At 37.9% G+C, this 21,974-nt stretch overlaps 1 protein-coding gene across 3 annotated transcripts in view; it reads right to left on the reverse strand.

The window, feature by feature from the left end:
* Positions 1 to 201: 201 nt before the first annotated feature.
* Positions 202 to 21,974, reverse strand: part of CCDC85A (coiled-coil domain containing 85A) — a 204,331-nt gene continuing 182,558 nt past the window's right edge. Inside the window, exons 4-7 of one of the 3 annotated variants that reach the window (XM_029232006.1) lie at positions 19,991 to 20,125; positions 16,743 to 16,862; positions 13,219 to 13,317; positions 233 to 2,036 (exon numbers count right to left, since the gene is read on the reverse strand). In XM_029232006.1, coding sequence (XP_029087839.1) covers positions 1,947 to 2,036; positions 13,219 to 13,317; positions 16,743 to 16,862; positions 19,991 to 20,125 — 444 coding nt within the window. In that variant the 3' untranslated portion in view covers positions 233 to 1,946. Of the gene's footprint in view, positions 2,037 to 13,218; positions 13,318 to 16,742; positions 16,863 to 19,990; positions 20,126 to 21,974 lie in introns of all 3 variants that reach the window. The other 2 variants (XM_029232005.1, XM_029232004.1) reach the window with 2 other exon arrangements.

Below are 21,974 nucleotides of genomic sequence, written 5' to 3' on the forward strand. Positions count from 1 at the left end.
CATTATACTAGAAAATAATGAATTGAGGAATCTCAATATTAAATCCCTCATTAAGCACATATTTAAACATGCCTTTGTCTTGTATTTAAGATAATGAATCATCTGTATTACTACATTACTGTCATCATACAGGAGTAATATGATATTTAGTGACTATTAAAAATCTCCATTTAGGAAAAACATTTTGAAGAAAAAAACCACTGAGATTAAATAATTTATTATCATTGCTAAGATGAACACATATACTTGATACTCAATTTTATGCAGAACTTTAAAAAAATAGTTTTAATACAGTATCAAAATTTACACAAGTATTTTGTCAAAAGACCAGTGTTCCTTGTATTAGCTTCTGCAGGCTCTACTGCAGGCACAGAAACTTGTTTTAAATGTCTTCAGAGTGTAGGAATACAACAATTTAAAGATGAAGGCTTTTCAAGAGAAGGTGTAAATATAGCAATTTTCTTTTATAGAGTAATAATATTCTTAAAATATATAACATTTTAAAAGAAAAGCTTAAATGGTAACCCAATTACAATAATTAGAGAATTCTATATAGCAAATTAATTCATAAATATTTTCTGAGACCAGAGGGGCTGCTTTTTCATCACAATAACATTCAAAAAAGTGTAACAATTCCTTCACCAATGACAATTAATACATGTGTAATGAGCCTGTTTAAAAACAAGAGCAACAACAGAATATCTGCTATGAATCGAATCTAAGTAATTTAGAAGAAAACTGGGAATTGTTGCATTCCTACTTTTATAATCTTAAACTACAATATAAAGTTAGCATTCGTTCACAGGCCTCTTGCACATTCATACAAGAAACTATCGTTGCATTTGGATAAACACAAAATACCTATCATAGCATTTCCAATACACACAGTCTATTTTATATATATATATATATATATATAATATATATATACACCAAAAATAAGGAAAGCAAAGCAAAGCTAGCACACCTCCTTTTCAAACCTCAAGCAATCTGAACAAGAGCTTTTAGCTTCAATAATGAAGGACATGCGTCAGTTTCATAAAATGTTAGATAACTGCTGTAGGCTAAGAAAGCTTTTTTCATAAATGCAGTGCAATATTTTAAAGTTTACAGAAAGTTTATTAAGTATAACAGCATGTCTAGAAATTAAATTGTAGAAATTAACATCTCACAGCTGGAAACACTTAGAAAAACTGTTTGCTTGTTCTTTAATTGAAACTGTTAATATTAACATTAATGAATACACTGAAGATGGAGGTTGATATGTTCCCAAGATGTGTCTTCATGAGCAATACATTAAGATGAAAAGAAAAGATATATTTACTTTGATCAATTAAAATAAATGGTACTCGCTGATAAGCACTTGACAAAGTCCTGCTACCCTCCTAGCCAGTAAGGAAAATTCTATGTGGTATTTTTAGCACCTCAAAAGTCAAAACGAAATCCCAGAAACCTAATCTTATCTTGCGTTCAAATCAATTATGCATCAGGAACTAGTATTTTATTAACTAAAATATAATAGGTGACCAACTCTCCAACTTGGGAAGCTGGAAACCACCTCTTATCTTGAACAATATGGTAGAACACTCCCACCATTATATGCAATGATTCAATTCTATCAAAACCACAGAGGCTCTACTGGACTCTTCCAATCATGCAGGTTTCCCAATTAAAATTTTCCATCTGAAGAGTCAAAAACTTTTAGTTCTAATGAAAATATTGGTACCAAAATGGTGATTTTCAAAGCTACCTTGTTTGAGATTGACTGTCGTGAACATTGAAGTGAGAGACAAAATACAACTTCAGTTATACTAAAGATTTTAGAGGGAAAATATGTGCAATGTACAATCACTCCATGTTATTCCATGAGTCCAGGTTTGTGAAAATCCACTCTTTTCTTCTGTCTCTCTGGCAGTGGTGATGTCATGTTTGAAAGAGAGTCCTTCTCACATGGGTCCTTTGTACTGGTTTCCAGACAAATGCTGCCTAATTCCAGGACACGAACCTGCAGCATCTCCAAGTTTCCTCCATACAACCTTAAGAAGAAAAAAAAGTAAGCATCTTAATTGTCCTCTTCCACAAAGACATGTATATGTTTTTTTGTTCTAAGCGGGAATCTATGAGAGGGACAAAAAGGAATATAAGACAAGAGACAAAATATTCACATATTTTGTCAAACACAAACACAAAATGAAATGTGATACAAGTTTCTAAATCACAAGAACTGCTCAACAGATGGGACTACTACGCTTTGTTAGCAACCAGGGTCAGAATTAAAGAATGATGTGCCAGCTTACACTAGCTGTGAGAGTGGTCTTCAACTCTAGCTGCACACTGCACACTGGGAGTTACTCTCAAACAGGTATGGTCATCTATTTTTTGTTTTAAAAGCTTTCAACATGATTGTAATATCTAGCCAGAATTAAGAGCACATGAGCAAAATCATCCTGGTTCCTATATTATACCTCTAAAATAAGGGATACCAAAATGTTAAATAGCTAAGAACAAACACTCCTTCATTGTCCTCAGTGGTTTAAAGTCCTGAGGTGGTAGCATTAAGGGTCAGTGGTAGAGTTCCCTGGTTTCCCCTGCGAAATGGGGGCCTCAGTTATCGTAAATCTTAGCTACCCAATATGGTATATCTCGGATTACCACAACAGAAAGCATACAGATGCAGGGAAAAGATAAGAATAAATTCAAGAGTCACTAAAATAGATACAATATGCTAAAAACTGGTCCATTTTAAAGGGACAGTAGCAAAAGGTGAGATTAATAAGTAATTGTTACTGAATTCAACAACGACATACCAATATACTAACATTACTTAGGAAGCACACACAGTAAGTTATAACCCCCTTAGAGTGTTTCACTATTAGGATTATGATCAGATTGATTAATTCCACAAAAATTTACATTGCTCTAACATGAATACAAACCCGTTGGCTCATTATTCATAGATTGTGTTTCTCTGTTTTCTCTTTTAAAAAGAGCAGATACTCCAGGGAAGCCAAGTACTATTCACAGTACTACATAAGAATATATAGGGTTCCGTCTACCTTCATTTCGAAGCCCATGTAACTATTAGTCTCTCTGTTTTAGCAGGCACAACTATGTGATGGAGATATTGTCATATTTGAAGGGAACCCTAGTATGGTCCTTAACTATTTGGAAAGGAATGATATAGAAATGGATGGCTCAAATTGTACCCAAGGGAGCTAGGAAAGTGTCATTTCTCAGTACACTGACTGAAGAGGCACAAATTCGGAATCAGGAAGCCAAGGAGTGCTATGGACTTTGCCTTTTTAGCCCTTAAATGGTATACATAATTACATCTACCCAGAACGCTTGGATGTCTTGGTTAGAAGCAGAGGATAGAGCCAAATGATCAGGGACGTAAGGCAGTAGATGATTACAACTCAAAAGTGCAACCCCTCTTCAAGTATTCAAATGTAGAATGCAATGGGCCTTAACCCTGAAATTACTATGTGGTGAAAGGAAACTCAGAGAAGGCAGAACTCTGAAATAAGCCAAGGATACAGAATATTAAGGCAGACACAGAGTAGTGACTCATTAACTGAAAGCAGAACAGGTGGGTATCTGAGATGACCAGTCAAGTATTTCAAATGTTCTCAGGGAATTGACAAGAGCCAAACAGACAAACCTAAGATAACTAAGATAAAACCATTACTACAAGATAGATTGACTATTTCTTAGAGGGCAGTGTATGTTTGGGGTATAGCTTGGGAAGAGAATAAAAGCACTTGCTGCTGTGAAGAAGAGTCTTTCCATTGTATAGATGTTAACAACTTATCTCCAGAAAGAATACCAGAGACTGAGATAAAGCAAGTGCTGAGTCTTTTAACGGCTATCACATTCTGAGGAAGCTTTACATTTCTGAGACGTTACTGTAAAAGCACATAGTTCCTTTAATAGGTTTCATAATCTTTCGTAAGTTATTTCTTACAAACTATGAAACTGTCTCACAATCTGTATTTTTCTTTAATCTCCAATATTTGCTATGTGTTTTTGATATATAACTTACCACGGTGACACAAATATTTTATTTTTTTACATCTTTATTGGAGTATAATTGCTTTACAATGGTGTGTTAGTTTCTGCTTTATAACAAAGTGAATCAGTCATACATATACATATGTCCCCATATCTCTTCCCTCTTGCGTCTCCCTCCCACCCTCCCTATCCCAGCCTTCTAGGTGATCACAAGGCACCAAGCTGATCTCCCTGTGCTATGCGGCTGCTTCCCACTAGCTATCTATTTTACATTTGGTTGTGTATATATATGTCCATGCCACTCTCTGACTTTGTCAGAGCTTAACCTTCCCTCTCCCCATATCCTAAAGTCCATTCTCTAGTATGTCCGTGTGTTTATTCCTGTCTTACCCCTAGGTTCTTCATGACATTTTTTCCCTTAAATTCCATACATATGTGTTAGCATATGGTATTTGTCTTTCTCTTTCTGACTTACTTCACTCTGTACGACAGACTCTAGGTCCATCCACCTCATTACAAATAGCTCAATTTCATTTCTTTTTATGGCTGAGTAATATTCCATTGTATATATGTGCCACATCTTCTTTATCCATTCATCTGTTGATGGACACTTAGGTTGCTTCCATGTTCTGGCTATTGTAAATAGAGCTGCAGTGAACATTTTGGTACATGACTCATTTTGAATTATGGTTTTCTTAGGGTATATGCCCAGTAGTGGAATTGCTGGGTCATATGGTAGTTCTATTTTTAGTTTTTTAAGGAACCTCCATACTGTTCTCCATAGTGGCTATTCACATTCCCACCAGCAGTGCAAGAGTGTTCCCTTTTCTCCACACCCTCTCCAGCATTTATTGTTTCTAGATGTTTTGATGATGGCCATTCTGACTGGTGTGAGATGATATCTTATTGTAGTTTTGAGTTGCACTGCTCTAATGATTAATGATGTTGAGCATTCTTTCATGTGTTTGTTGGCAGTCTGTATATCTTCTTTGGAGAAATGTCTATTTAGGTCTTCTGCCCATTTTTGGATTGGGTTGTTTGTTTTTTTGTTATTGAGCTGCATGAGCTGCACATAAATTTTGGAGATTAATCCTTTGTCAGTTGCTTCATTTGCAAATATGTTCTCCCATCCTGAGGGTTGTCTTTTGGTCTTGTTTATGGTTTCCTTTGCTGTGCAAAAGCTTTGACGTTTCATTAGGTCCAATTGTTTATTTTTGTTTTTGTTTTCATTTCTCTAAGAGGTGGGTCAAAAAGGATCTTGCTGTGATTTATGTCATAGAGTGTTCTGCCTATGTTTTCCTCTAAGAGTTTGATAGTTTCTGGCGTTACATTTAGGTCTTTAATCCATTTTGAGCTTATTTTTGTATATGGTATTAGGGAGTGATCTAATCTCATACTTTTACATGTACCTGTCCAGTTTTCCCAGCACCACTTATTGAAGAGGCTGTCCTTTCTCCACTGTACATTCCTGCCACCTTTGTCAAAGATAAGGTGTCCATATGTGCGTGGGTTTACCTCTGGGCTTTCTATCCTGTTCCATTGATCTGTCTTTCTGTTTTTGTGCCAGTACCATACTGTCTTGATTATTGTAGCTTTGTAATATAGTATGAAGTCAGGGAGCCTGATTCCTCCAGCTCTGTTTTTTGTTCTCAAGATTGCTTTGGCTATTCGGGGTCTTTTGTGTTTCCATACAAATTGTGAAATTTCTTGTTCTAGTTCTGTGAAAAATGCCAGTGGTAGTTTGATAGGGATTGCATTGAATCTGTAGATTGCTTTGGGTAGTAGAGTCATTTTCACAATGTTGATTCTTCCAATCCAAGAACATGGTCTATCTCTCCATCTATTTGTATCATCTTTAATTTCTTTCATCAGTGTCTTATAATTTTCTGCATACAGGTCTCTTGTCTCCTTAGGTAGGTTTATTCCTAGATATTTTTGGTTGCAATGGTAAATGGGAGTGTTTTCTTGATTTCACTTTCAGATTTTTCATCATTGGTGTATAGGAATGCCAGAGATTTCTGTGCATTAATTTTGTATCCTGCTACTTTACCAAATTCATTGATTAGCTCTAGTAGTTTTCTGGTAGCATCTTTAGGATTCTCTATGTATAGTATCATGTCATCTGCAAACAGTGACAGCTTTACTTCTTCTTTTCCAATTTGGATTCCTTTTATTTCCTTTTCTTCTCTGATTGCTGTGGCTAAAACTTCCAAAACTATGTTGAATAAGAGTGGTGAGAGTGGGCAACCTTGTCTTGTTCCTGATCTTAGAGGAAATGGTTTCAGTTTTTCACCATTGAGGATGATGTTGGCTGTGGGTTTGTCATATATGGCCTTTATTATGTTGAGGAAAGTTCCCTCTATGCCTACTTTCTGCAGGGTTTTTATCATAAATGGGTGGGTGTTGAATTTTGTCGAAAGATTTCACTGCATTCATTGAGAGAATCATATAGTTTTTCTCCTTCAATTTGTTAACATGGTGTATCACGTTGATTCATTTGTGTATATTGAAGAATCCTTGCATTCCTGGAATAAACCCCACTTGATCATGGTGTATGATCCTTTTAATGTGCTGTTGGATTCTGTTTGCTAGTATTTTGTTGAGGATTCTTGCATCCATGTTCATCAGTGATATTGGCCTGTAGTTTTCTTTCTTTGTGACATCCTTGTCTGGTTTTGGTATCAAGGTGATGGTGGCCTCGTAGAATGAGTTTGGGAGTGTTCCTCCCTCTGCTATATTTTGGAAGAGTTTGAGAAGGATAGCTGTTTGTTAGCTCTTCTCTAAATGTTTGATAGAATTCGCCTGTGAAGCTATCTGGTCCTGGGCTTTTGTTTGTTGGAAGATTTTAAATCACAGTTTCAATTTCAGTGCTTGTGATTGGTCTGTTCATATTTTCTATTTCTTCCTGATTCAGTCTTGGCAGGTTGTGCATTTCTAAGAATTTGTCCATTTCTTCCAGGTTGTCCATTTTATTGCCATAGAGTTGCTTGTAGTAATCTCTCATGACCTTTTGTATTTCTGCAGTATCAGTTGTTACTTCTCCTTTTTCATTTCTAATTCTATTGATATGAGTCTTCTCCCTTTTTTTCTTGATGAGTCTGGCTAATGGTTTATAATTTTGTTTATCTTCTCAAAGAACCAGCTTTTAGTTTTATTGATCTTTGCTATCGTTTCCTTCATTTCTTTTTCATTTATTTCTGATCTGATCTTTATGATTTCTTTCCTTCTGTTAACTTTGGGGTTGTTTTGTTCTTCTTTCTCTAATTGCTTTAGGTGCAAAGTTAGGTTGTTTATTCGAGATGTTTTCTGTTTCTTAAGGTAGTATTGTATTGCTTGAAACTTCCCTCTTAGAACTGCTTTTGCTGCATCCCATAGGTTTTGGGTTGTCGTGTCTCCATTGTCATTTGTTTCTAGGTATTTTTAAATTTCCTCATTGATTTCTTCAGTGATCACTTCAGTATTAAGTAGTGTATTGTTTAGCCTCCATGTGTTTGTATTTTTTACAGATCTTTTCCTGTAATTGATATCTAGTCTCATAGTGTTGTGGTTGGAAAAGATACATGATACAATTTCAGTTTTCTTAAATTTACCAAGGCTTGATTTGTGACCCAAGATATGATCTATCCTGGAGAATGTTCCATGAGCACTTGAGAAAATGTATATTCTGTTGTTTTTGGATGGAATGTCCTATAAATATCAATTAAGTCCATCTTGTTTAATGTATCATTTAAAGCTTGTGTTTCCTTATTTATTTTTATTTTCATTTTGGATGATGTGTCCGTTGGTGAAAGTGGGGTGTTAAAGTCCCCTACTATGAATGTGTTCCTGTCGATTTCCCCTTTTATGGCTGTTAGTATTTGCCTTATGTATTGAGGTGCTCCTATGGTGGGTACATAAATATTTACAATTGTTTTATCTTTTTCTTGGATCGATCCCTTGATCATTATGTAGTGTCCTTCTTTGTCTCTTCTAATAGTCTTCATTTTAAAGTCTGTCTTTGTCTGATACGAGAATTGCTACTCCAGCTTTCGTTTTCCATTTGCATGGAATATCTTTTTCCATCCCCTCACTTTCAGTCTCTTTCAGTCTGTATGTGTCTCTAGGACTGAAGTGGGTCTCTTGTAGACAGCATATAAATGGGTCTTGTTTTTGTATCCATTCAGACAATCTGTGTCTTTTGGTGGGAGCATTTAGACCATTTGCATTTAAGGTAATTATTGATATGTATGTTCCTATTACCATTTTCTTAATTGTTTTGGGTCTGTTATTGTAGGTCTTTTTCTTCTCTTGTGTTTCTTGCCTAGAGAAGTTCCTTTAGCATTTGTTGTAAAGCTGGTTTGTTGGTGCTGAACTCTCTTAGCTTTTGCTTGTCTGTAAACGTTTTAATTGCTCCATCAAATCTGAATGAGAGCCTTGCTGGGTAGAGTAATCTTGGTTGCAGGTTTTTCTCCTCCATCAAATCTGAATGAGATCCTTGCTGGGTAGAGTAATCTTGGTTGCAGGTTTTTCTCCTTCATCACTTTAAATATGTCCTGCCAGCCCCTTCTGGCTTGCAGAGTTTCTGCTGAAAGATCAGCTGTTAACCTTATGACGATTCCCTTGTGTGTTATTTGTTGTTTTTCCCTTGTTGCTTTTAATATGTTTTCTTTGTATTTAATTTTTGACAGTTTGATTAATATGTGTCTTGGCGTGTTTCTCCTTGGATGTATCCTGTATGGGACTCTCTGTGCTTCCTGGACTTGATTAACTATTTCCTTTCCCATATTAGGGAAGTTTTCAACTATAATCTCTTCAAATATTTTCTCAGTCCCTTTCTTTTTCTCTTCTTCTTCTTCTGGAACCCCTATAATTTGAATGTTGGTGCATTTAATGTTGTCCCAGAGGTCTCTGAGACTGTCCTCAGTTCTTTTCATTCTTTATTCTGCTCTGCAGTAGTTATTTCCACTATTTTATCTTCCAGGTCACTTATCTGTTCTTCTGCCTCAGTTATTCTGCTATTGATCCCATCTAGAGTATTTTTAATTTCATTTATTGTGTTGTTCATCGTTGCTTGTTTCATCTTTAGTTCTTCTAGGTCCTTGTTAAATGTTTCTTGTGTTTTCTCTATTCTGTTTTCAAGATTTTGGATCATCTTTACTATCATTATTCTGAATTCTTTTTCAGATAGACTGTCTATTTCCTCTTCACTTGTTAGGTCTGAGTGGGGTTTTATCTTGCTCCTTCATCTGCTGTGTGTTTTCATCTTTTCATTTTGCTTAACTTACTGTGTTTGGGGTCTCCTTTTTGCAGGCTGCATGTTCATAGTTCCCGTTGTTTTTGGTGTCTGTCCCCAGTGGCTAAGGTTGGTTCAGTGGGTTGTGTAGGCTTCCTGGTGGAGGGGACTAGTGCCTGTGTTCTGGTGGATGAGGCTGGATCTTGTCTTTCTGGTGGGCAGGTCCACGTCTGGTGGTGTGTTTCGGGGTGTCTGTGGACTTCTTACGATTTTAGGCAGCCTCTCTGCTAATGGGTGGGGTTGTGTTCCTGTCTTGCTAGTTGTTTGGCATAGGATGTCCAGCACTGTAGCTTGCTGGTCGTTGAGTGAAGCTGGGTGCTGGTGTTGAGATGGAGATCTCTGGGAGATTTTCGCTGTTTGGTATTATGTGGAGCTGGGAGGTCTCTTGTACACCACAGTCCTGAAGTTGGCTCTCCCACCTCAGAGGCCCAGCACTGACTCCTGGCTGCAGCACCAAGAGCCTTTCATCCACATGGCTCAGAATAAAAGGGAGAAAAAGTAGAAAGAAAGAAAGGAGGGAGGAAGGGAGGGAAGGAAGGAAAGAAAGGAAGAAAGAATATAAAATAAATTTATTAAAATAAATAATTATTAAGAAAAAATAATTTTTTAAAAAAAATGAAAAAAAACAAAACCAAAAATAAACAGACGGATAGATCCCTAGGACAAATGGTGGAAGCAGAGCTATACAGACAAAATCTCACACAGAAGCATACACATACATACACTGTCACAAAAAGAGGAAAAGGGGAGAAAATCATAAATCTTGCTCTCAAAGTCCACCTCCTCAATTTGGGATGATTCCACAGATGCAGGTACATCAAGTTGATTGTGGAGCTTTAATCTGCTGCTTCAGAGGCTGCTGGGAGGGATTTTCCTTTCTCTTCTTTGTTCTCACAGCTCCCAGGGCTCAGCTTTGGATTTGGCCCTGCCTCTGCGTGTAGGTCGCCGGAGGGCATCTGTTATTTGCTCAGACAGGACGGGGTTAAAGGAGCAGCTGCTTCGGGGACTGTGGCTCACTCAGGCCAGGGGGAGGGAGGGGTACGGAGTGCAGGGCAAGCCTGTGGCAGCAGAGGGCAGCGTGACGTTGCACCAGCCTGAGGCGTGCCGTGTGTTCTCCTGGGAAAGTTGTCCCTGGATCCTGGGACCCTGGCAGTGGCGGGCTGCACAGGCTCCCTGGAAGGGGGGTGCTGTGCTCACACACAGGCTTCTTGACGGCAGTAGCAGCCTTAGCGTCTCCTGCCCGTCTCTGGGGTCCGCGCTGATAGCCCTGGCTTGCACCCGTCTCTGGAGCTCCTTTAAGCAGCGCTCTTAATCCCCTCTCCTCGCGCACCGGAAAACAAAGAGGGAAGAAAGCAGGTCCAGACTTTTCCCCGGACTCCCTCCCGGCTAGCCGTGGTGCACTAACCCCCTGCAGGCTGTGTTCACGCCGCCAGCCCCAGTCCTCTCCCGGTGCTCCGACCGAAGCCTGAGCCTCAGCTCCCAGCCCTGCCTGCCCCAGTGGGGGAGCAGACAAGCCTATCGGGGCTGGTGAGTGCTGGTCGGCACCGATCCTCTGTGCGGGAATCTCTCCGCTTTGCCCTCCGCCTCCGCTTCGCTCTCCGCACCCCTGTGGCTGCGCTCTCCTCCGCGGCCCCGAAGCTTTCCCCCTCTGCCACCCGCAGTCTCTGCCCAGGAAGGGCTTCCTAGTGTGTGGAAACCTTGCCTCCTTCACAGCTCCCTCCCACTGGTACAGGTCCCGTCCCTATTCTTTGGTCTCTGTTTATTCTTTTGCCCTGCCCAGGTATGTGGGGAGTTTCTTGCCTTTTGGGAGGTCTGAGGCCTTCTGCCAGCGTTCAGTAGGTGTTCTGTAGGAGCTGTTCCACGTGTAGATGTATTTCTGGAGTATCTGTGGGGAGGAAGGTGATCTCTGCGTCTTACTCTTCCACCTTCTTCCCCTCGTCTTGACACAAATATTTTAAATCAACAATTTTTTCTCTTAGCTTTTAAATAGTTTCCAAATATAAGAGTGCTAATAATCAGATTTGAACTACATTTTTTTCTCAAATTTCGGTGATAAAAGATGCCCTAGAAAACTTCTGAAGGTACACGAAGAGGACAATGAAGGATTTTTGGAAATACAGGCGAGCAAAAATCATTGCAGAACTAATCAAGATCCAATTCATTAGAACTAATCAAGATCCAATTCATTAGTGGGTCGCTTCTACGACTCAGAAATAACTTTTCTAATATCTAAAAATCTTTCCTCAAAAAACAGTCCTGCTGTTTCTTTACAGAAGTTCTGCCATTAAGCACAATGGACATGGCCTCCTCTGCAAGCTATTGGGTTGGCCAAAAAGTTCGTTCTGGTTTTTTCTGACCGGATGTTACAGAAAAACCCAAATGAAATTTTTGGGGCGCCCAATACGTTGATTTTCATTATTGAGGAAAGAAAATGGCAGTGCCTGGATTAACTAACTACACTTGGGAAAGTGGAAAGGGCTGGTCCTCAGAGAAAATCTGGGTATACATCTGACTTCATTGTTCATTAGAGAACAATTTGGGCAAGTAACTTAGTTTCGGAATCTTAGTTTCTTCAAATATGAAATGCAAGTATGGGGTTCTTACTGAGGAGTTCCTAACCCAACTGCCCATGATCTGGGGTGAAACTCAGACCTCTGAATTATGAAGGAGCCTCATATGACTCTTTGAGAACCACTGGAGGTGTGACCTTCTATGGTCCCTTCTAGTTTTACAATTCCTCATGTCTGAACTTTAAAATTTATCTGAGGGAAATGTTCAAATTGAAAACCTTAAGGACAGGCAAAAAGCTACAGAAGATGAACAGTGATGCATTTAGGAAATTATGACATCTAGAACCAACGACCTTTTGAAAACAGACAAAAACAGATATGTAGGAAAGAAAAACAGCCACAACACAAGCAAGCAGGAGCCTATATGTGCTGGGGCAAGAGTGTTAAAATGCCCATGGGACCTAATTTAACATTTACTGGATTCCAGGAACACCTTAGGGAGGTACATAAATGAGATATCTGGTCCTAATAGCCTAAAGCTGAAGGGTGTTTCCAAGCAATTTTGATACCCTAATGAACAAAGACTATAGGGATAAAGTACAGTATAAAGCCAATTCAAATCAGTGCTTAAAATAATCGGCCATGAATTTTTGCTTTTAAGAAATGTCTTCCCCTATCATATTCTACTTAGCTTTTTAACAAGCTTCACAAATTATATTCTTGATCAAATGATATATCCAAGCATATTACTAAACTAAAATTCAGTTAATCAAATCCAAACCGCAATAATGATTACATAGGCTGTGCACTGTGAAAATAGCATGTCTTTTTTTTCTTTTTAAACTGTGCTTTTCTATGACTTCATAAGGTAGATTTCTGTGTAGCTAACTATCTCTTAAGTTCGTATCTATCTACCTCTTACTATTTTGAGCTTGCATCAACCACTGAGAGGTAAAGATACTGCTTGGCATGACAGGAGCACACATATCATATGCATGAAGAACTAAGCAAATATTACCTATTAAGATAGTGATTTTTTTTCCCCCTAGTTACAAATAATCTGAAGAAGCTTGTGTTTTCTTTATCACAGGTTTTTAAACATAATTAAGGAAAATTATGAAATGGAAGCTTATTTTATCAAAACTAGTAACATTTTAGAAAATTTATTCAAAAACTTTCACAATTCATTCTGTAACACAGAATTGGCTGATTCTTGCTTACCTGAATATTTTACAACATGATTACTGTGTTAATAAAACTGCAATAAAATTTACTAAAGAAAATCAAGGGAAGGTTGGTTTTACTTTCACATAAAAATATAAAGGCATTTGGCCAGCATTTTAAAAAGAATGTATTCACGAAGCAATAACTAAACTATGATGAGGTTTTCGACATAGAATACACAATAAAGCACATTAAACTTACATTGCACATTTCTCTGACTATAGCTTTTTCTGTCTCACTAAGGTCATGTTCATACTCTTTACCCTGTTGACGATCTATAGTTTCCTGAACATCCAAGACCTGGATTTGTTGAAAAAGAAAAGCAAATTTCACATGGAAAAAAACTTGTTAGTTATGAATAAAAATCAAGGAGCTCCACTTTGTAAAAACCTTTAGTTTTCTCCATGTCTGCATATCAGAGTGGATTAGCACATGGCAAAATCTTTTAAAAGAGTTGATTGTTCTGAAAGCTATCTGAATCCTACTTGATTTTCAAATGGCCATTAAGAGCCATCTATTGCATCACTAATAGTCAATTGAATTCATTAACAATTAGATGCATTTAGTTACTTTGGTCATTAAGATAAACTTGATTGTCAACCATTTGGAGACAGTCAATAATTCTTGCTCCATTGTAAAGACTGGCATGTAATTAATTATATTGCTCAACAGTCCAAATGATATGTAGACAAGGCCTAAAGAAAAAAATGACTAAAAAAGGTAATAGTCACAGCTGAAACTGGTCAGAACCCAGAAATATGTAGCATAAGAACTTTTTGTTAACATTAACACTAGTGACCTCACAGTTCTTTCCTAGACATGTTTCTGGTGCCTAGGAAAGGACTAGGCCACAGCTCTCTGACAGAAGCAAAGAGAGGCAATGGCTCCCCAGTTGTGAAAATATTTGAGCAACACTAAATATTTTTCATTTTTTCATCTGGGAATGAGATGCTTTTAAACAATTTTAGGTTCTACTTCTCTAAATTATCACTAAATGGATTGAGAATAAAATTCTATTCAAAATGTCTTTAAAATTTTCATGTCAATACTTTCTGTAGTAAAAAAGAGGGCAAAACTTTCGCTTTGAGTGCTGTTTAGTTTTCTCTACATCAGCTTATAAATCAAATCACTGATGTAGCAAAAAAAAAAAAAAAGCTTTTTCTAAAAGCTCCTGTAGAATCCACACTGAACTGTAACACTGCTAAACTCCCTGGTTCTGCTGTTATCATGGTCAGTGCTGATAGCCACACCTAAAGATGTCACCTGAGAATTTGCACCAATGAACAAACAGGTGGACCAAAATAAATAACTCAGGCCCGAAGTGGGACCTTCATGTTGAGTTCATGGATACTGAGACTACAACGATATTTACCCGAGTTCAAATCTGTAATAAATAATCTCACAAACTACTTTCTCGTTAACTCAAAACTTCTGGCCATTATTACTATGTAGGTACTACTTCTTTAAAGAAGGATATGACAGTGGTAAATGAAAGCCTCACCCTGGTACTCAACTCATATTAGAGTCATTTCACATTTTTTTTATACTTAGAGCAAATCACTGATGATGCTCAGTGAATATTCACAGAAAACTTAAAGAACCCCTGGAACAAGCTCATTTGCCTACAAATTCGATTTATAATGTACCTCAGAGAAGTGTACTTAAATTCAGTTAATTTCTACTCATTGAAGTGAAGCTCTAGTTAATAGTTAGGAATTTTAAAGCAAGAAAAACGTGGTGTTATCACAAGTGGGCTAACTCCTCACACTGGCTTACAACAACACTTTCCCCACAGCTATGACCATGGAGTTTATTAAAGCCCAGACATTTTTAAAAACTTATCAGAAAATGAGAAAAGGAGCCATTGTCCTGACTATTCCTTTCAGAACAGAACAATCTTATGATATAAATCAGCTCTACAGTGGTAGCTTTTAAAAACAAAACGTTGAGTGGCTACATTTCTTTTTTTACACTGAGATGTTCTGAAGATGCATTTCCCAGAGGCTATGTTTGCACATATTTCTGTTTCAACTCGTGGAAGCGAACGTATTCTATATTCAAGAGCTTCCAGTTACCCAATCAAGATGCTTCAGTTGCTTGGCATTACCCATTGGCCAAGTGAGGACACTTAACGTGTTCTGATTATAACATAGTATCTTCCTCTTGAGATAAAATTTTAGATGAAAATTAGAGAATGAATTCAGAGAAAATTGAATAGCTCTTCCTTGCCCTCCCCTTCCTTTTAGGCCATACTAACACAGCTGCCTTGAGAAATTTGGGAATGGTGGCAATGTGACCCACTGCACTGATCTGATTCCAACTGCACTTGCCATTGAATAAGGCAATAGGCTGAAACAGGTTTCAGACAGTTTGGAAAGCAGGGCAGCGTGTTGCCTTTGGAGTATGTGCAGATACTAATACTACAGGATTGAAGCCACTCCTTCATTTTCCCATTTCGGAAATGCTTTTCAGATCGCTAGTGCCTGATTTACGCTAAAGCAACAGCTTCCTTAGCATGCTGTTCGTACTAAACAGTATCCACATGCTGTCGCAGAGAGCAAGCCAGTTGATAAACCAGCAGCCCAGACACAGGGCGGTGCCCAATCAGTATGTGCTTGAGAGAAGCAAACTCATTTCATCTAAGTTCCAGCAAAATGTAACAAGGGAGCTAAAGCGACTGCTAAAACAGTCATCCTCAAGTAAATATTCTGCAGTTCTCATCTACTTCTTTGCTTTCTGCCTGCCAAGGAAAGTGTGGACCCCTTCACAAGAGTGCATCATCAGGCTGTTTGATAAGTCATTCTGAAACCAAAACAATTTTAGAAAAGTCGTTGAAACCCATGTGGCAAAAGCAGGACTGAAGCACTCTACTTACTTTATGGCTCAGAAAGGTTTGATCAAGGCTACATGTTAGGAATTATAGGTAATTTGGAGGACAGTGTTTTATACTTTGGAACTGATGAAACTTCAAGGAACTGCTGTCTCAGTTTTTAAGATTTTTATTGCCTGCCGTTTCTTCTCAGAGAGGTAAATATTTACACTGCTTATTATTAATTTTACTTATTGGAAAGCTCATTACTGGTAAAGAAAAATAAATGATAAATTTCAGCCAAAGCTTTTTTTAAGTCATTGCTGAAGCTGAAGTATAAGCAAAAAATAAAATATCTTCATGAATAAGACCATATATCTATTTTCTAATACTCTATAAAGAAGCATTAAAGCATTAACTAGAGTTTGAAGACTTAATTTCTATTTAATGGTGAACAGAGTAGGTTTTTGTTTATTTGAAAACTTTCAGTACTTCAGTTGCAAAAAGAAAGAAAAATATGGTATCTTTCCTTATTTTGGCCAACTATTAACTTCCTATATTTGAAGACATCCATGCTACAAACATTGCACAGAAGATACCTGTAACAGTATTTTACACATATGAATATACATGCACATCAGACTTCAACTTCGATGCAGATAGATATGAATCACATTACTCAAAACAAAATGATAAAACTAGAGATTCAATTCAACCATAAGTATTCAAACCCACTATTAGTTTAAAAAAATTAAAATCATACTTTAAAACTGAAGATAAAAAAAAAGTTACACCATAAGGGCTCAAAAAATAAAGTATCTATGGTTAAAACGAGACCGTGAGGATTACCAGACTATAGCGAACAAGCCACAACACAACTGAAGTACTGGATAAATGGCTGTACACAGTTGGTTACCTTAAGAGAGTGTACCACGGGTTCAGGCTGCTGAGAAGGTGTGGTATGTCCACTGAAGCTAGCTGGAGAGTTGGGTGAACTGTTACTCCCATCAGCCCCTGATGACAACCTAAAAGAACCCTTAGTAGAAAATCAACAACTTTGTTATTAAAACAAAGGTCGTTTATAACTGCAGAGATGTCATTCAATATTCAATTTCACTGCCAAACAAGAATTAGCCATTTTGTTAATTTTCTCTAGCCTGTCCAAAGATGCTGTTAATTGGAAGACACTCGCTGCTTGACCAGCAGAAAAAAAAAAAAAAAAAAGTAACCAAGAGCCATCTCTATGCATTTCCAGATGTCACTTCTGATTTACCAAAGAGAGCAGTGCCCCCTAAGGAATGCCCATTAAGAACATTTCAAGAATGATTTTTGAAACTTAAAGATACTCAAGAGTAGGGAATTTGTGAGTTACTCCACAGCTGAGTTAAACATGCTCACTCAGCAAGACAAATGCCATATTCCATATGTCTCAGAAAATGCAGACACATCACCATTTCTCAAAGGCATATTGCTGCATTCGAGAAATGGTGTCCCTTATAAAACCCTTCTTTGAGGGAAAGACCTATGGTGGAACATTTCCCAAAGAGATTTAACCATATTCAACATTTTCTTCAAGAATTCTCTTATTTTATGAACTTTTAAAAACTGAAAAACAAAACACATTACAAATTACATATTTGTAGTGTAATGACTCTTCAACTGAACTGCCGAGAAGTCAGAACTTGGGCATTATTAATTTGACCTGTGAGAGTCACAGTCACCCATACAGGAACTGGGAAAAAGTAAAAAACGTCACTTTTTCTAGGGGTTCCTTGGGAAAAAGACTAATGGATCAGGAAAGAAAAAGAACAGCAGTGATCTATCCTCCTAGCAAAAACAGTCTAATGGGAATTGCCCAAACCTGTTTTTAGGGCCTGAGAGATTTTAATTTCTGTCCATCAACAAATCTACAGATTTTTTTCATAATAGATTAATAACTGTTCCCTTTAACTTGATCCTATGAATCTAACCCCCGGAGAAGGAGCCAGGGAAGGTGCACCATGTGTGAAATCATGAAAGGAAGAAACAACAGTGATCTGGGACGTTAATTTTCCAGCACCTACAGGAGAGCTTCTATGTTGTGCATTTTGGGGACGGGAGGGAGAAGCTGAGCACAGGTTACAGGTATGGGTTTTACACAAACAACACTATTTGTAGAGAAATTAACTCTTCCTGTTGAGTTTTACAAAGGTGATTATTTATATGCAACTTGGAAAATCTCTCTTCCCTTGTCACTGTCCTTTCTTCCTATGTCCTTGAAGGCTATCCTTGCCACCTCACAAGCCAACTTAGGCCATGTTCTTTTCCTAATACAATCAGGTCAGGTCCTGCCCCCGCCGTCACTAGCCAACAGGGAGAGGAAGCCATGGAATCTGACATTTAGGTGACCTCTCCGGCTTCTGTCTGCCGTTGCAACTAATGAAATTAACAGGAGGTGATGAACAGAACATACAATTATTATAGCCCCAGCCCCCTCTGGGAAAAAAATGTTTATAATATTTGTTTTGCTGTATTTGTAATTTGGATCAAATCAGACATAATAGTACCCAAAACAAATAATACAAAGGAAACTGTTTGAAGTTTAAAGATGGTTAATAATAGGCACACACTCCCCCCACCAAATTTGGGCATCCTCTTCCTTTGTAGGGATCAAATATTTCCAAAGCGAAGGAGTTATAAAGGAAGCTCTTCTTCCCTGAAAAGCCCTGATCCTCTACTAGTCTCTTTCCTGACTGGTATCACCCTTATGAACTCTTTGGAAAAGGCTTCTGAGGTTACACAGAGTTCACGTGGACCCTCTCATTTAGACTCCACCACTGCAGTGCTGTTTCCTCTGACTGGTAATCTAACTTGGCAACAATCCTTCCCCCTCTGGGATACACTCCCTTCCAGTTCTCCCTTTCAAATCCTTTTCTGCCCAGCCCTTCTGTTTCAAAGGTTCCCTTCCCAGACCTGGCAAAATGGTAGGCATGTCAAATTCTAGCTTGCTATTCCTTGGGCACGGGACCTCTATCTTTCAGGGTATTTTGGTTTAAGAGTATTTCTGAAATCAATGATAAGTAGCTTCCCTAAACCAAATCCTCTGGGCAATTAAGCATTGTTTAAACTTAAGGAGAGTCCTGTCTGTTCAGAAAAACATACTTTTTTATTAAAGAAGTTTCATCAACATCATGAAGGCTACAATGGAAACTACCCAGTGGAGAAAAACTTATCATTCAGGGATTAAAGTTCTACTTAAAACTTGTTTTGCGAGCCATAGACTGGTAATCACTAGAAAGGTCAAGGTTTATATTGTATGTAGTTTTTGTGAAGCCGCAAAGGTTACTGAATGCTGGTTAAGTTGTACACTAACAGGTGCTAAAGAGTTTTCTAGATTATAGCAGAAACAAGCACCTCATTCTATCACATCTTATTTAGTTACTATGAAATAAAAGCTTAGATTTCTATGTGCTTATTAGTAGAATCAGACCAATACCTGGAGTTTTCTCTGGGCTCCATCAATACATATTCTCCATCGAATAATACATTTTTCACTGAAGTATTTTTTAAAATATGCTACTGGGTGAAATACTAGCCCAACAAATAATTTTAAACGTCCCTTGGAGTTTATTTCAATAAGATTTAGCCTGTTTATTTAAATCGTATCTTGGCTGGCTCAGGAGACAGGGAATTTAAAAAGAAAAAAACCTTACTCAAATGGGAAATGTGACTCCCAGCTTTGGGGTTGCTTATTTTCAGGCTACACATGATGACACAGTGCATGTACCACCTCTTGGGTCAGCAGTCAATTTGAAAGGGCAAGGAATAATTTTCTGGGCTGGTCGTGAGACATCTGATGGTGTCTAACAATTCATTTCCATGGCCACTGACCTTTAAACTCCTTTTCACAAAAGGTGCAGGTACTTTCCTCCTCCTCCAGTGTTTGGGGTTATTCAACTTTCACCCCCACGTTCAGGGAAAAAAAAAACAAACACTGAAGGCGACCATTTAGGAGGTGAAATAGACTCTACTCCCGCCTTCCCTCCCTGATTTGGACACACAGTGACTTTCTTTCATGTGTACAGACTTCTTCTTTCCCCCCCCGCCCAGTATGCCTTTTCCTCTAGCAACAGAAGCCGTCTGGTTATGCACAAGCAAGTCAGCAGCTGACTCATCTTCACTCACCGGGAGAGTGGGCAGGCATCGTCCTATTCCTCGGCACCCTTGCCACCACTGCAAGACCCGCCGGGCTCTGGGCCCCCAGCCTTTCTCCATATTTGAGCTGTTTCTAGTTGGAGGTTGCCTTCTATTCTGGGTAGCCTTATATTTGGAACAATATAGTACAATCACTCAGAAAAATCCTGTTTCCCAAGTCTCAAGAAAGCATATAGAATAAGAAGCTTAATGAAATGAACCACAGTGACCACAATGGCAAGCTGTAACATGCACCTCTAACTAGGGAAAAAATTAAAAACTCACTGAAGTCCTGTGTATGAGAGCTAATACTGATTTTTTTTAAAGTTTTGGGCAAAGGTATAACTAATTCTCAAGCTATCAAAAAGAGACATGATAATGCCAAAATTCCAGAAAAAAAGAAAAAGGAAGCTATTTATACAACTTAATTTTGTTGGTTTTATTTGTGAGAAACAGAATTAACATAAATCTTACAAGTATTTAAAACTGCAGCTTAGAAATTATTTAAATGCAATTGGGAGCACTCTGACCTTATGTTAAGAAACACAAGTTGGGTAGATATATTCAACACTCAGAAAAACTGACACTGCATCAAATTCTCAGCAAAATTTCTGCACACTGAAGAGTATATAATGAACCAAGAGATCACCATTGCATTAAAGTAACTATTTTAAATGGGACATATACACAATTATCAACATTTCTAATTAATTGGTTAATTCCCAAATTTCTGTACTGGTTGGAACTAGAGACATCACAACTGACATAAAAAGAAAATACAAAATTTTTTTTCCCCTGAATGTCAGGTTTTTGCCATGACCAAACTGTGTAATTTTATTAAAATGATCAGAAGCAAAATGAATTTGAACGTAATTTCCTTTCCCTGCCAACTTTCACTAAGACCTGTATCTAAGAATGCTATATCCTAAGGAATAAGAAACAATTTTTAAAATATAGAAAATTCGCAAATATAGTCCAAAAATTCCAGTGTCCAAATGTTTAAGTTAATTTTAGGAGATTGAAAATGAGAATATAATTTTTTCGTTCTCATTAATCTATTATCCTAGAAGTACGTGCTTTACTGTGAATAGTACTGGTCTAATTTTGACTTTTCTCTAACTTTTCGAGGCTGAACCATAAAGGAAATGTACCATGGTCTTAAGCAAAGTAAAAAAGGGGAGCAATCTTGACCAGCAGTTGGTACTCACAAAACTTTTTCCTGAATCTACAAAATCAATACCAGTTACCTATTAAATAAGTAAGTCACACATAATCCTCACATATAACAGAGAAAATTATAGATTTACACTTGGACCATAATGATCATTTCATCAAAGCAACACTGATTTAAACTTTGCTCTTTTAGTAATCATTTCATATGTCAGTGTCTAATTTATTTCCATCATCAAAAGAGTTATATCCAGGGCTTCCCTGGTGGCGCAGTGGTTGAGAGTCCACCTGCGGATGCAGGGGACATGGGTTCGTGCCCCAGCCCGGGAAGATCCCACATGCCGCGGAGCGGCTAGGCCCGTGAGCCATGGCCGCTGAGCCTGCGCGTCCGGAGCCTGTGCTCCGCAACGGGAGAGGCCACAACAGTGAGAGGCCCGTGTACCGAAAAAAAAAAAAAAAAATATATATATATATATATATATATATATCCAATAATTTATAATATGGTTGATGGCTTAAAATTCACCTCCCATCCCAATCTGCATAGTTCTATTTCTGAGATGATCATTAACAACTAATGCAGACTTTTTACAAGTGAGTTCTATCTTCTAAATTTGGTTCTCTCCAAGTCTTACACATCTCTCAGATCTCATGTGTTTTTGGATTCAACCAAGTAAAACATAAGAACATCTTTCATTCTTCCTTAGTGTGTAGCAAGATTAAATCCCAATGCCTCTCCACTGTAACAAAGCTTATTATCATAACCATGAATCTAAGGTAACATCTATAACCACTTAGAGGCCTG

The sequence above is a fragment of the Monodon monoceros genome, unplaced genomic scaffold (assembly GCF_005190385.1).
Source record: "Monodon monoceros isolate NGI ecotype Baffin Bay Population unplaced genomic scaffold, NGI_Narwhal_1 Super_Scaffold_19, whole genome shotgun sequence".
NCBI classification, from domain to species: Eukaryota; Metazoa; Chordata; class Mammalia; order Artiodactyla; family Monodontidae; genus Monodon; species Monodon monoceros.